We start from the raw sequence: 15,147 nt of genomic DNA on the forward strand, positions 1-15,147 counted from the left end.
ACAATATACCAAAAAGTTGCTCTAAAGTTGCTCAAATATCAAAAAGTTGCCACCAAAATTTAGAAAAGTTGCTTGCTCTCTAGAGTCGTTTTGACGTGAATTGTGCGTTTTCCTAAAATTGAAGCGCTTGCAGGTTTACTAAGACTTGCCCCAGCGTCTATGGCAACCTCAATAGGGTCAATGTCTGAATTATTTCCATTTTCCTCGTCTAAAATTTCATCTAATTGCGATGCCATAAGTGACTCGGACTTCAGCAAATACCAAGATGGCCGTCGGCAAGCTCTATGTTGCAGCGAATAAAACCAGTTTTAATAAAATCTTTCGAAATGAAACGACCTTTTACGGTTCGGATCGGTTTTATATCAATTTGTTGCTAAAAAGTTGCCAAGGAAGGTAAAAATTGCCCTAGGTTGCTGGTACTACAAAAAGTTGCTAAAAAAGCTAACAGTTGCTTAAAAGTTGCCGAGCACAATCTATTTATGCCTACACGCGATGCATGCAGAAGCGATGGCGTTTCACAGGGGGTCTTACATAATTTTGAGGAAAAACCTTAAAGTAAATAAAAGTAGCTGACACCTTGTGTGTGAAAAAAAAACTGTTATCCAACTGCAGCTTACATTTTTTTAAACATAATCTTGAAGCTTGTAAGTGATTGTATAGCTGTTATGAATTTACAGACCAAATATGCAAATAATACATTTTCTTCGTAGATTTTCTCAGTTGAACAACAGTAATATTTTATTTTATATTTTTATACTTTTTTTAGATTTCCCTATGTTGTCTCAACAAATATTGCGTTATACTGTGGTGTGATCAAGAAAGGTCAAACGGTCTCTTGCTTACAGTGTCCCTTTGTATTATAAGAATTAAAAATTTCTGTCAACTAAATCTAATAGACCCCATCATGTATAATTAGTCTCTTTCGTTTATACATTGTAGTGTTCCATTCTAACTGCACGGAAGTATTTTGCTTTTGTGTTTACGTGGCGATTTCTTGTTAAGTTAAACAGACAAACCGAACCGTTCGTTCGATGGCATAAAAAATTAATTTAAAAAATTCATTAAAAAGACCCTCTGGCACCCAAGTAACCTGAGATCATGCCTTCCCTCCTAATTTCTTAAATTGTTTTGTGATTGTTGGATTACCCGCCAAATTTGGACAAAGAATGTGCACGTGATCGCGGAGAAGCGGGAGTGGTCGTCCCTTCCCAAAGTTGGTTGTCATGCTGTTTTGTTTGCTGTTGTCCATTTCGCGAACGCGGAAATTGATAGTGTTTTCCTTATTTTTAGCCTGCTAGAAACCATAGCTACTTTATTGCAAGTGTGATCTAAAGCCATTGAAATGGGAGCGGGTGGCTCGTTCCGTGTGAAAGCTGTCGGAGAAAGCAAAGAATTCCACGTTTGCACGGACGTTCCGGGGCCATCTGAATGCGTCGAATTTCATGTTCAAGGTGAAGTTTCTCAGTGTATCGATGTGTTGTTCATCTGCGATGAGTGGGGATCGTCGAAGGGAGGTCTGTCGACTTTCAACAGAGAGTTTGCAGTGAATCTGGCTAAAGCATCACGCGAACGCCTTAACATTCACTGCTATGTTTGCAGTAGCAGCGAAGGAGACAGACAAGATGCGATCAAACAGGGAGTGAATTTGATCACCGCTCGACGTGTCCCGGGATCAGATCCCATAGAGTGGCTGAAAAGACCACCGCCAGAGCTCCAAAACCCTGATATTGTTGTGGGCCATGGTCGGAAATTCGGCGGTGCTGCTTATTTCATTTCTGACAGGACAAAATGTAAGTGGATACATTTCGTTCATGTATTCTGTGAAGACCTTGGAAAACACAAACTGGAAGGAGGCGCCACAGCAGATGCAATTGCAGAGAACGAAAAGAAAAATAAACAAGAGTTAGAGCTTTGCGAAGCAGCCCATCTGGTTGTTGCTGTCGGTACTGAACTCCAAGAGAAATACATAAGACGTATTCCGGAGATAAAAGTTATCACTCCTGGGCTTTTCGAACAGTTCCTTATTGACGGAAGACAACCGCACAGGGTTCAAAAGAGGTTCCGTGTTTTCATGTTCGGTCGTGGAAGTTTTGAGGACTTTGCACTCAAAGGGTATGATATCATCGGAGACGCAGTAGCGTCGCTTGGAAGAAAATATGAACTGACTTTTGTTGGTTCTCCGCAATATGAACAGAGAAGCATAGAGTCGTGGTTTATTGAGAAAACAAAAATTGCACGCAATCAACTGACCATCCGTGGATATTGTGACTATCAAGAAATGAAGAAGATGTTTCGTGAAGCTGATGTAATAGTCATGCCATCCCGCACAGAAGGCTTTGGTCTGGTGGCCCTGGAAGCAATTTCAGCTAGTGTCCCTGTGCTTGTTTCCAGTGAATGTGGAATAGCTAAAGCATTAGAGGAAGTGGAAGGTGGGATGTCTGTGGTAGTCGAATCGGATAGGCCACAGGACTGGTCAGGAAGAATCAAACAGTTGTCACAACAGAAACCAAAAGACAGGCATGAGAGTGCTCTACATCTCAGAGAACAGTACGGAAATGTTTTTACCTGGCAAAATGAATGCGCAAAATTTGAGAAGATGATTTTAGAATTGGTGCAGAGGCCAGATAAAGCTGTCCCCTCAAGCTTTACATTGAAAGGTTTGCTATTAATTTGTTACTTTATTGAAATCCTTTGGGTCAGTGCTCCAATATGATCGATTTTTATACAGTTGCCTTTTAAGGAGGCTCGATGTAGTTTTTTTTAGCAGTAGGGTGGTTGTTTTGAAAATTAAAATTATCTAGGAAGCCAATGTTCGATTTTTGCCAAAATACACCATAATGATCAAATATGATCTTGTAAAAATTACACCTTGTAAAATTTGCCTATCATATCACTGTGTGAGCAAGGTAACCAATCTTTTTTTTTTTTTTGAAAACAGTGTTTGGTAGGGAACATTCAAAGAAAGTTTCAAAAAATCTTTCAATGGGTTAAGTCATAACATGCCAACCTTAACCCTTGAAGCTCCAAGAGTGCCAACATCAAATTTCTCCTCACAATATCATTACATAAACAAGAAACAGGTTATGGGAATAAAATTTGACAGAATGATCACTAAAGGGAAAATACTTTGATCGTTTAACAAATTCTCCAACTTATACTATAGAAAAAACATACGCAAATAAGTAAAGAGAATTTACTTGACATGTCTCTTTTTACTTCCATCAGATCAATATGGAAATGTTACTATGGTGAAGGTGGAACCAGTTGTCTCTGCAGAGGAAGAAGTGGCACAGACAAACAGAGAAAGAAATCCATTAACAGGTGAGTACAGTGCTTGATTCCGGATCCAACAGTCAGGGTTCGAGACCTGGCCGGGGTATGTTACTTTGTGTTCTTGGGCAAGACACTTAACTCTCACAGTGCCTCTCTCCACCCAGGTGTATATGGGTACCGGCGAATTTACTGCTGGGGGGTAACTACTGTAATGGACTGGCATCCCATCCAGGGGGGAGTAGCAATACTCCTAGTCGCTTAATGCTACGGAAACCGGGATAAGCTCCGGCTGTATGAGCCACTTGGCTAGGAAGCAGACTTATTCTTTTTACCTACAGTGCTATCAAGTGCATGGCCTTGGATTGGTGGTGCGTGTGCATGTGGCCTATACTAATGGTTAGTGCACTGGACTCCGGATCAAGCGGTCCGGGTATGCAGCCCTGTTCTTGGGCAAAACATTTTTCTCTCAGTGCCTCTCTTCACCTACGTGTTAATAAATGGGTACCAGTGAATTTAATGCTGGGGGTAACCCTGCAGTGGACTAGGGGGGTGGGGGTAAAAATATTCTTAGTCGCTTAAGTTAATGCTATGGATATAAGGATAATCTCCAGCCTAATGGGCCACTTGGCTTTTATGCAGACTTAACCTTCACCCTTACTGTTACAGTGCTTGTGCATAACATTTAGTGTTTTTTTTTTATTAAAATGTGGAATTTGAAATATTGAGTATGCTTCGAAAGTTAAACCCAAGTGTGGACATTATCACATGAATACATCATCATCATCATCATCATCATTTATTTGCCACTTCAGAATTAAACATGCATAAGTCATCAAAAATTATAATATAATAGCTAATAAGTTGTTGCAGGTTTGAGCACATGCTGTGAGCATTTTAGTCACCATGGTGACAAGAATTTTGGACCATTTTATGGCCTGATGACTTGGGAGAAAATGAAGTTAGAAGGTTGTAATCACTTGGGAAATTTTAAGAACACTTGTCTGAAAAACTAGACGATCAAAAAGAAGTAGGCTCAGCTGGTTGTTGTTTATCTCTGTACACTTCTCTTTGCTATAAAATTAGTCCATAATCTGGCATGCTTCATAAAAAACAACTTGTAACAACTTGCATTAATGTACACATTTACTATTGACTTCAAAACTATTTTATTTTTTAAAAAAAATTTTCTATAGAAAATAACTTTTGTTGTAGAATTGTTCAGAGGTAAAGACTTATTATTAAATATTAAGTGCCTATATCACCCCAAAATGTTTCTTATTTGAAAAGATTTTTTGAACAAAATTAAATTCCCCCCACACCCCCCCCCCCCAAATGTTTTGTTTGGTTGAGACCATTATTTTTTTTATACATTTTCAATGTTGGGGAAATTGGCATAAAAGAGTCCCTGCCAGGCTAAATTGCGACATGGCCCAAAAAGTAAGGACAGCACATCTAAAAAAATTGCAACAAACAACAACCCTTTTGGAAAAACTTAAATTCCGACAAGGAAGAGCAGTTTTCCTTCAAATCAATTACAGACAGCGACTTGAAGTGCGATTAAACAGTGACACAGGACATTTTTAAATTTATACTAGTGACACGGACCACCCACCCCCCCCCCCCTGGCAGGGTCTCATGAACATGATCAAGCTGCAGAACTGTATTCCAAAGCGTCTTTTCTGCAATTTGTGTCACCATTCCCAGTCCGGGGATTTGGGGGGGGGGGGGTTCTATTGTACAGTACTAGTGGTCAGGTGATAAAAATTCTTACAGTGCGGCTACTGTAACCGGGGTCACCCAGACAAAGTTAGCTTCAGCCAATGAAATGTCGAGTACAGAACAAAGAAATTTCAACTTCTTCGTTCGCCACGAAAACAGATCGATACAAACTTTGGCCGTATGGCGGCGCTGAATTTTCAATTAATTTCAATTGCATCCGTTTTGAACTTGAGTGGTTGTGACGGCAACATTTGGAAGGTAAATATTAGCGATGTTTATGTAAGAGAAGTTCGAGACTGTGTAAAAACGGGGAAAGAAACGACCGTATCGTCTGTGTCAATGGTGCGTGGCGGAGTTCGCTCGTGACAATTATTTCAAGTTTTCTCTACGGCATCAACTGGAGTTTTGGTAGCTGTACCATTTGGAAAATAAATACACGTGATGCTAGCGAAGGAAGACATTCTGCGCTGTATAACGTACCAGTGAAAGTGGCGATGCCAACATTTTTTTGTCGTTTGAGTAAATAAAAATAAAATTTCAATTTGTTTACTCGTGAAGCTTATGTTTTTTCGTGTTTATTCAAGCTACAACCCTAGTCAGAAGTAGTTGGAACGCTTACGCTAAGAAGATAAAATATGTTTAAACTTGACGCTTAAACTTTCTCAATGGTGCATACAAACATTTTAAGAACCCCCTCCCCCCTTTCAATGTTGAACCCATTGTGGCTAAGGATTGTCTGTGCAATATGTTCAGGAGCTCAACATTGAGAAGGGGAGGGGGAGAGAAGGAATTAATTTGGTAATCGTGCCAACACTTCTGACGATGGTTGTAGCTGAATTGCCGAAACTTTCGGATGTATACGGCCGATACGCTTTCGGTGGAACTCAACGATCGGACATCGCAGAAAACTAAATTTATCACGCTGGTAATGTGCTTCGTTGTTTGCAAATACGCCACGCACTTTGCCTAACCTATGACCGTCGCGTTATGATGCCGTAGAGAAAACTTGAAATTGTCACGAGCGAACTCCGCCACGCACCATTGACACAGACGATACGGTCGTTTCTTTCCCCGTTTTTACACAGTCTCGAACTTCTCTTACATAAACATCGCTAATATTTACCTTCCAAATGTTGCCGTCACAACCACTCAAGTTCAAAACGGATGCAATTGAAATTAATTGAAAATTCAGCGCCGCCATACGGCCAAAGTTTGTATCGATCTGTTTTCGTGGCGAACGAAGAAGTTGAAATTTCTTTGTTCTGTACTCGACATTTCATTGGCTGAAGCTAAAAATGTAGAAATCTTTTGTTTTAGTTCTGCTTTGTGATTGGTTAACTTTGTCTGGGTGACCCCGGTTACAGTAGCCGCACTGTAATATTCATATTTATTTAATTTTTTCTCAGTTCCAGATAGAAATCCAGTTTCTTCCACCCCTTCAACTGCAGACAGAGAAGCAAAACAGAATGAAGAAAGCGACTCACAAACTGGTGTGTGTGTGCAATATTTTTTTTGCTGAAGTTTTTAATGTACATGTACACTGTAATAAGCTGCTGTATGTGTTTTCAAGAAGTTTAGTTGCCGTGTCATTTTTATAAATAAGCTTTGTGTTGAGGTTTATTATGTCAACAGTACCAAACAAACTTTGATTGGGCGTTTATAGTAACTACAAACTACTTTGTGATTACTGTGGAACAGTGTACTATAACCTGAAAAATCCTGGAACTTCTTAAAGGGGAAAGTCTGATGCCTTTGACTCATGATCAGTAAAAGTGGGAATATCTTGGTATTGCAGAATCTATTGTAAGTTGGTAGTTTTTTGTGCTGTGATGGCAGAGTCTTGTTTGTTGTGTTATAATTGAATTCCTTTGTGATGTCATTTGGTGATGCTATCGGCAATACCAAGAAACTCCTGGAAAAGTGTGCAGTTTATTTAAGTGTAATTCGTAAAAAGCAAGATACAAATTAGTGGGGGGGGGGGGCAGGGATGAGATCAGCCCAGGATAACAGGGGGTGGAAGAGACTTGTACGGGAGAGGCGTGGACAAGAAAAGTGATTCCCACGGTGACAGGAACTGCCCGAAAGTTGAGAAAAATGTTGCAATGTGGTGTAATATTTTGTAACAGCAAAAGCAAAGAGGGAAAAAAAGTAATTGAGGGGGCACTTAGAGGAAAAGCCATAAAATGCTGAAGGATCAGGTCCTCCTGTGCCTCCCCCAGCCCATCCCCCACAATAAAATCCCAAAACTCCTGATTTCTTTTATCAATTTTTGTTCCCCTTGAATATAAAAAGTGTTTCTCTGTAATGTTTCCCGAGATCTCTTAGGGCCTGATTACATGTGCCGGGCTGGCTCGGTTTGCCGAGATCTCGGCGCGTCTGTTAAACGCAACAAAAATCAACTTTGCGATTACATGACAACCCGGCCAGCCCGGCTAGCCCAGATCCCGGTAGCGCGATGCCCGAATCTCGGCTAGCCGGGTTGAAAATTTTCTATGAAATCGCGTTCACCGGGCCAGCCTGGCTAAGTGGGCCAGCATTAAATTTCTCTTCCGAGCACAATATCCGACGAAAAAATCAATGCTACTCCTTCTAAATAGGATGTAGAGGTAACATAACCCATCCAGCCGCATAAGTGCAAAAAATTAACCACCAAATTGCCGGGAAAAGGTGATCAAGATCATTCGTGATCTGATCATTCGTGCTAAAACCGGGCCAAAAGTCATCGCGGCAAACTGGGCCAGCCCGGCTAACCGGGCTCATGTAATACCGAGCTGAAAGTCATCTCGGCAAACCGAGCCAGCCCGGCTCATGTAATCAGGCCCTTATATTAAACCTCCCGATTTCTTTAATCAATTTTTGTTTTCCGTGGAGGTTTAAGAAATCAGAATTCTAGTATAGCAGTTTATTACCAGTATTCTGTAAGTTAACAGAAGTTGTAAATGTAATTATAGTTATTTTAATAAACACATCATTAAGGGGAGGGAGGGGGGCAGGGGGGAAAGGCATCTGTAAACTTTTTAGCTTTTTTCTAGGCCAAGGCAGTGGTCTGCGTGCATGTGAAAAATTACATATTGATTTTAAATTTTTCTCAGAACCAGTTGGCCATACAGTTTCTTCCACTCCATCAACTGACAGAGGAACAAATCAGAATAAAGACAAAGACCCACTTACATGCAGGTGTGTGTGTGCAATAAGGGCATAAATTTTTGCTGATGTTTTCAATGCATGTACATCTACACTTGCAGCCAGCTGCTCAATACTGTGAATAAGTCTATTTTGTTGATCTGTGAGTCCATTCTTTTCAGCTCATGATGGAAGAAAAGTTTCTCCCTCCTCTTTAACTGTCACAGGAGTGAAACAGAATAATGAACAAGAGACATCAACAGGTGAGTACATGCATGTGCATGTCAGTAGTGCATTATAATGTATGCTAACTATGGTTGCTAAGTAGCTGGCATGCATGCAGAATCAAAAACAGCGGAACATAGACTAGTGACTAGTGAATTGAAGTGGGGGGCTTAAGAGACTCTTCTCTTAAGCTCCCCCCTCCCTTCCCGGCTCCGCCGTCCCTGAGAATGAGAATTATTTTACTTTATTTCTCAGTACAACTTTCCAGGGCCTAAATTTAAAATCTTAAATAACAGCTTGCCCCATCAAACAAGCAACTCTTGAGGGCAGTGAAGTGCTTGTTGTCAAGTTACTTTTTTTGTCTTAAAATCACAATTTAGTCAGCCAACGGCTTGCAGCTCATTGGGCATTAGTGAGCATAAGAAGTTACTTGCCTAACAAGAAATTTACTCAATGTTAACATGTTCCAGTTCACCAGATGAGACATTTGTCAAGCTTTTCATGTACTGTAGTTTTGTTTCCTTGTTTAAGCGTGCCTCAGCAGCCAGTACAATGGCCAGACTGATGCATTTTTATCTTTTTTCTTCTCAGAACCAGATAGAAGTTCAAAAACAAAACAAACAGAACGGAATAAAGAAGGATCGCCAACCACAGGTACCTCAAATATGCATGCAGAATATATGAAACAGCATGTGTTTTTACATCCGTTCATCTTTATTTATTTATTTATTTACTTAGATAGTATGTTGCTGTTGTTTATGTATCAGTGCAAATGAGTGACAATTAATGATGGTGATGTGATTTATTTGGATCAGTGCACAAGAGCAAGAGTAAATAAAATCAAATGTTGGCACACAGAGAGTCACTAGAATCTTTCTTTGATAGAAGGATCCGTTTACATCCTAAATTAGCTGAGCAAACAACTTTGTTCTAAGCTGGAAGATTTTCCTGGTGTCCAGACTCTGTTGACCGTGAACAACTTATACAAGTGAATAAACACACAATGATTTAATTATTAAATTTTATCAACAGTATCCTATGTACTGTATGCCACGTTATCGTTACTCGATTCACAATCTGATCGATCACTGTTTGAATTCAGTCTTATAAATCGAATCGTAGCATGTCCAAGTTCAACTACCCAAATGCATTTTTATTTTTTCTGCAGATCAAGCTCCACCCATATCTTTAGACAACAAAGGAGCAACAAGTAACAAAGGACAAGTTTTGCCAACAGGTATATTGTATTGTATATGTCTTATTATTTACTCCCCACTGGGGACTTTGCCAGACTGCTTATCATGCAGTTTACAAGTTACAAAGAAATGAGTAATAATGATGTCCCCTATGTGAGTGTGACCACTATACGGGGGACTACCTTCGGGGACTACGTCCCCTACTCTGAACAGAAAGTTAAGTTTAATGTACATGTATATGTAGTCATGTTAGGACTTTTTGACCACTTTTTACATCCCATTATCCAATCAGCAAAATTTTGTGCAATTTGACTCCCTTGTCTAAGGAATGAAAGGAATTTTGCAAAAATTTTGTAGTCAAAGTTATGTAGGTCCTGAAAACATTCTGTGTGTGTGATTATATTAACTGTGGCATAATTTGGAAAATATTAAGGTTGTATGGGAATTCTAGGGATAAATTATTTCTGGATAAGCCTTATTTGTCTAATACCAGAGTGCGTGTAGTTCTTCCTCCGTCATTGCCCTCAATGCCAATTTTTTTTCCAAAGCGGCATCCTTTTAAAATATAACATGCACACATGCCATATATGATTTATAATATTGCTTTTTGAGTTATTTTTTCAAAATAGCTCTTTAGTCGGCGCGATGTTCCGTGACTCAGTGGGTTTTAGAAATCGCATATGTAAATTAGTGTGTAGAAAGTAAATGTAAATTAGATTTTTTCCAAATCAAGATGATGTTTAGTTATACTTTCTTGGCTTTGACGAGCAAAATCTCTCAGAAATGTTTAACAAAGTTTCGGGAATATTATAAATTAGACTGTTCCAGGCTCTTGGTAGTTGAATATGAAAGGGGCAGGAATGCCTGTTGTTGTCTGGCTTAGGGGTGTAAATTTCTGATTTTTGGTCTCGATTAGGGTGTTCTAGGGAAAACGCCAATTTCTTAGCCATAATGGTCTCATTAAAAAAATATACAAATATTAATTCTATTCTTAGTTTTTAGGTATCTTTTAGCGGTCAAGAAAAGCTTGAGCCACACCCAGATTGGTCTCTTTTATGGTTTTGTTTCAAAATGTCCGACGAGCATCCCTGCCCCTTTCATATAGGAGTCCCCCCACCCCAGCAACGAAAAATGCGAAAAACGCATTTTTTCCTCCCTCGCCCGCGTTTTTCGCTCTCCCCCAACTACTGAGAGCCTGGAAGAGGTTAATTATAAACCTAACAAGCAAACAAAGTTTCGGGAATATTATTGACCTAAGTACCGATGCATTGTTTATTCTCATCAGATTCAAACAAAAATACATCTTCACAAACCTCTTCAGAGACAAACAGTAACAAAGAAGGAGCGTCAGCAACAGGTGTGTGTTTGTCATATGTTGATCATGATATTGTAAAAGAGGTTTAAATAATCATAATCATAATCAAAGTAATTTTTCTTGGACAAGGAGGTTAACCCCATGTGAAGCACCAACCCGTGAAACAAGGCCAGGAACAACTTCGTGCACTACGCATTGAAGTATATAAGCACAGTTGCTTACAATAAGCACAACACGAAGCTATTCCCACTTTTGGAGCTAAACCAAAACTGTAGGCGATAATGGTCATCAAACGCAATTTGAATTACAAAATATCGGGTGAACTTATTATCAGGAACAATAATATTACAGTGTTTTTCTGATTACAGTGCGGTGGAAAAATACTTAAAAAACTTGAAAGACTTTCTATCTGACATGCATACGTACGAGTAATAGCAATAATTTAAAATAACAAATCTTTAAACAGAGCTGCACACTGTATTAGTACTCGATGGTGAAAGCTTGCTGATGTTCACAGGGTATTTATTAAGAAAATATCAAAAATAGGGGAAAGTTAAATTGGTATAAAGAGATTTTCATGATGATAGCAAAAAATAGAAATGGCACGTGCTCCCGCTATAAAGTAGTGTGGTTTAGAGTTTTGTTTATAACATAAATACAACTCTTTCGATACTCTTGTGTTCACTGAATTAAAAAGGGTAATTCAGCGAGATGTTGTCAACACGGCTGGATGTTTTCACGAGTCATTTTTTTGGCGTCAGCTGGGCCACGTCCATTGCATCTCCGCCATCTCGTTCAAAAATCACTTGCTGTATCTTTAATTTTAATTTTAATCAATTATTTTAGGCAGCGAATTTGTGGACAAGGATAAGAATGAATGGAATTCACTTCACGATGCGGCAGAGGACGGTGATGTTACCAAAATTGAATCCTTGCTATCTCGTGGATTTTCCATTGACTCGAGAGCTGCTCTGGGTAGTACGCCACTTATGATAGCTGCTCTTAATGACAAGCTACAGGCTGTGGAGTATCTGCTGGCAAAGGGCGCTAATCCATCATTAGAAGACAACAATGGATGGAATTTGTTGCATTGGGCCTCACAGGGTGGCAACCCTGATATTAATGAGTTAATGCCAAGTCACGTGCCTAGCATTGACTCAATAAATAACAAGGGTGTCACAGCATTGATGTTAGCTGCTCGTCTTGGCAAGCTACAGGCTGTGGAGTATCTGCTGGAAAAGGGCGCTAATCCATCATTAGAAGACAACGATGGATGGAATTTGTTGCATTGGGCCTCACAGGGTGGCAACCCTGTTATTATTGAGTTAATGCTTAGTCACGTGCCTAGCATTGATTCAATAAATAACAAGGGTGTCACGCCACTGATGTTAGCTGCTAATAATGACAAGCTACAGGCTGTGGAGTATCTGCTTGCAAAGGGCGCTGATCCATCATTAGAAGACAACATTGGATGGAATTCGTTACATAGTGCCTCACTTGGTGGTAACACTGCTGTTATAGAGAAGATCCTCTCTTACGGAGTTGACATTGAATCAAGAACCAAGGATGGTTCAACGCCACTAATGGTTGCACAAAGAAATGGTAAAGCCGAGGCAGTGACGTATCTTCTTAGCAAAGGTGCCAAACCTTCTTAGTAAAGGGAGTCACATAAAGTTCTACTTGAGGCATGCTCAGTGAATTAGTTTCTAAGGACGTTGCTTTGTTGTGTTGTTGGGCATGTGCGAATACTAAGATAAACTTGAAGTTGATGAGGTGAATTAACTGTCCCTTGAGTCTAATTTTTTTTGATTTTACAGACGGCCAGCTCACACAATGTCAAAATTCAAATTGCTAGTTAATTTACCTTATCAACTGCAAGTTTAATCTTAATGACAATATGGTTATCACTACTTTCCTGTGGAGTCCCAGGTTAAGTTGTCACATAACGCATCTCGTGAGCGTTGCGTGACGATTTTAATAACGGCTACGGATTAGACGAGAATCATTTGGCTGATAAGGACATGGCAAATTTAAGTGAGAGAAACTAAGGGCCGATCATTTAAACGAGGTCTACGTTAGACCTGGTTTACACTTGAATTAAGTATTTACAGGACCAAACGAAAGCGAAATTATTGTATTATTACAACGTGTGTGAACCAAATTTTACTAAAACGTTAAGGCGTGTTGTAGTAAGTGTGACTATCGCATGAAGTGTAGTTTACATCACGGCTAATAAGCCGTAAAATTAACGCTCCGATAAAATGACCGTAGCCTGTCAAGGTTTTCAAAACACTAAATGATCGTCGCTCATTTAGTTTATTGTAAAACACCTTGACCGGCTGTCACTTGGACACTTCGTAAAATTTAATTAATGTGGCCCTTACTGCTAAGAAGGTACAAGACAAAATTATGGCTTACTCCGCTAGCAACAAACACGGAAGCTATTTAGTATTACAGTGTTTGTATTGAAATTTATTGTTAAATATTTTGTCATTTATTTTCAAGTCCTGTAGGTATTTTTCTCAAAATTCAACGTGGTTCAGCAAATGATTTGGGTCAAGTTAATACGGACAATGAAAAGTATTGAGTCAAACTTACAAAATATTGTATCAGTGTAATTATGTTATAGAGAAAAATGGAGAACATTAATGTCCGGCTCTATCCCGCTCCCGGGGGCAAGGAACTGAGCAGAGTTCAATTGTAAGTACCTTTGTTTCTACACAGTAAATTTTAAATGACAAGCAATTCGAAGGTCAGTATCAAGAAATATAATATTATAAGTAGTTTTTGTTTCAGTGTAACTGTACAAAGCTACCTTCAATTTAAAACTACAGAATATTGTCCAGTCAGGTCTGTAGTGTCAAGCAACTTAAAGAGCAATATCAAGATAAACAAAAAGTCGGAGTTTTTTTGTTTCAGTGTACAACATTACTTCCAGATAAAAAAAAAAGTAATTTACTGAGGTACAGAGTGGTAAAAATAAACCAGAAATGAACAGACAAACATTTTGGACTCAATGAAATTTGCAATGTGCGTCATTCGTGACTTAGCTCCTTTAAACAACAGGATTTAAACCTCTGTTACATTTTAATCCTGGATTAGTGTTAATCAGCGATTGAATAGTGATGACTAAATTGTCCACAGTTTCTTTGTTTAGCAGATGATCGTTGGACACTCGGTAAAACCGCTTTGTTTGTGGCTAATTTTCACGTGCTACAGGATCTGAGAAATAGAGAGACTATGGACAGTCTAAACAGGGATCCGATGTAAGATATCTTTTGGTAAAAAATCGCAATGACCGTTCCGGGAGATTATCAGCCTTAGGTTTTAATACAGTCAACTCTTGTTATAGCGGACACGCTCTAGGCGTCGTTTACTGACCGTTATAGCGAGAGTCCGTAATAGCGGGAGTCATTTCCAATCAAACTCTTTCGCCGGGATCTGGATTTTGTCCGTAATAGCGAGTGTCCACAATAGCGGGGTGTCCGCAAGGCGAGAGTTGACTGTAGTATGGATCAAGGGCAGCGACATCTGTACAGAGAAGACCAAAGGCTGATGTTCTTTCAGAAAGTGCTGAGTAGGCTAGGTTAATAAGACATTTATTAAACGAATTTATAATTGGAAAAAAATTGGTTGTTGCTGTACAGTGAAAGCTCTAAATAACGATGTACCAAGGCACTGAGAAAGTATATTTGTTATAACAGGGACTCGTTATTTTGAGGTTCCACTGTGTAAACTGTAGTCATTATTTAGAAGCATTCTGACTATAAATAGATGTGGAGTCTAAGATTCACAATTTAGTTTATTTTTTGACGCAAAATTCTAGATTCTAGGGTACGATAGATGGTTTATTCAAACTGTTTTTTTTTTACTAGATGCGAGACTGCTATGTAAATACCAGTTGTTTGTACTGGAACGCAGTACAATAAGTGTTAGATATCGCACACAGGGCTTTTGTCCTTAAGCAAAATATTTTTAATGTATTATTTTTATATTAATTTTATACATATATTTTTATAGTCTAATGTTAAAGCTTAAAAAGCCTTTTTAGACAATGAAAGACATTAAAGTACCTCATATTGAGGTTTGGACTGACTGGAGACAGATGTTTCCAGTTTATAATCAAAGCAAGGACAAATATTTTCTTAAGCTATAATGTATACTGTGTGTGACTAGTGCTGTTCAAATAGCAATTGAACATAGCGTGAAATTAATGTCTGTGCTATTCACATGGCCAAGAGGGATCCAATTTGACCGTCCGAGTCAATTTTTATCGTAAAAATCATATTTCCTTCT

The 15,147-nt window shown here is 39.1% G+C and overlaps 1 protein-coding gene and 1 pseudogene across 2 annotated transcripts in view; both read left to right on the forward strand.

Annotated features, from left to right (window-relative positions):
• Positions 1 to 1,279: 1,279 nt before the first annotated feature.
• LOC144665185 (uncharacterized) overlaps positions 1,280 to 15,147 on the forward strand; it is a 292,253-nt gene continuing 278,385 nt past the window's right edge. Inside the window, exons 1-3 of the mRNA XM_078526363.1 lie at positions 1,280 to 2,657; positions 3,226 to 3,321; positions 6,399 to 6,482. Coding sequence (XP_078382489.1) covers positions 1,343 to 2,657; positions 3,226 to 3,321; positions 6,399 to 6,482 — 1,495 coding nt within the window. The 5' untranslated portion in view covers positions 1,280 to 1,342. The remainder of the gene's footprint in view (positions 2,658 to 3,225; positions 3,322 to 6,398; positions 6,483 to 15,147) is intronic.
• LOC144666517 (ankyrin repeat domain-containing protein 16-like) lies at positions 6,866 to 12,549 on the forward strand (annotated as a pseudogene). The gene is made up of 7 exons (XR_013573207.1): positions 6,866 to 6,931; positions 8,085 to 8,169; positions 8,298 to 8,378; positions 8,932 to 8,994; positions 9,509 to 9,577; positions 10,822 to 10,893; positions 11,698 to 12,549. The product of XR_013573207.1 is annotated as an ankyrin repeat domain-containing protein 16-like (transcript).

Source organism: Oculina patagonica, chromosome 9, assembly GCF_052425735.1.
Source record: "Oculina patagonica isolate OP01 chromosome 9, crgOcupat, whole genome shotgun sequence".
NCBI lineage: Eukaryota > Metazoa > Cnidaria > Anthozoa > Scleractinia > Oculinidae > Oculina > Oculina patagonica.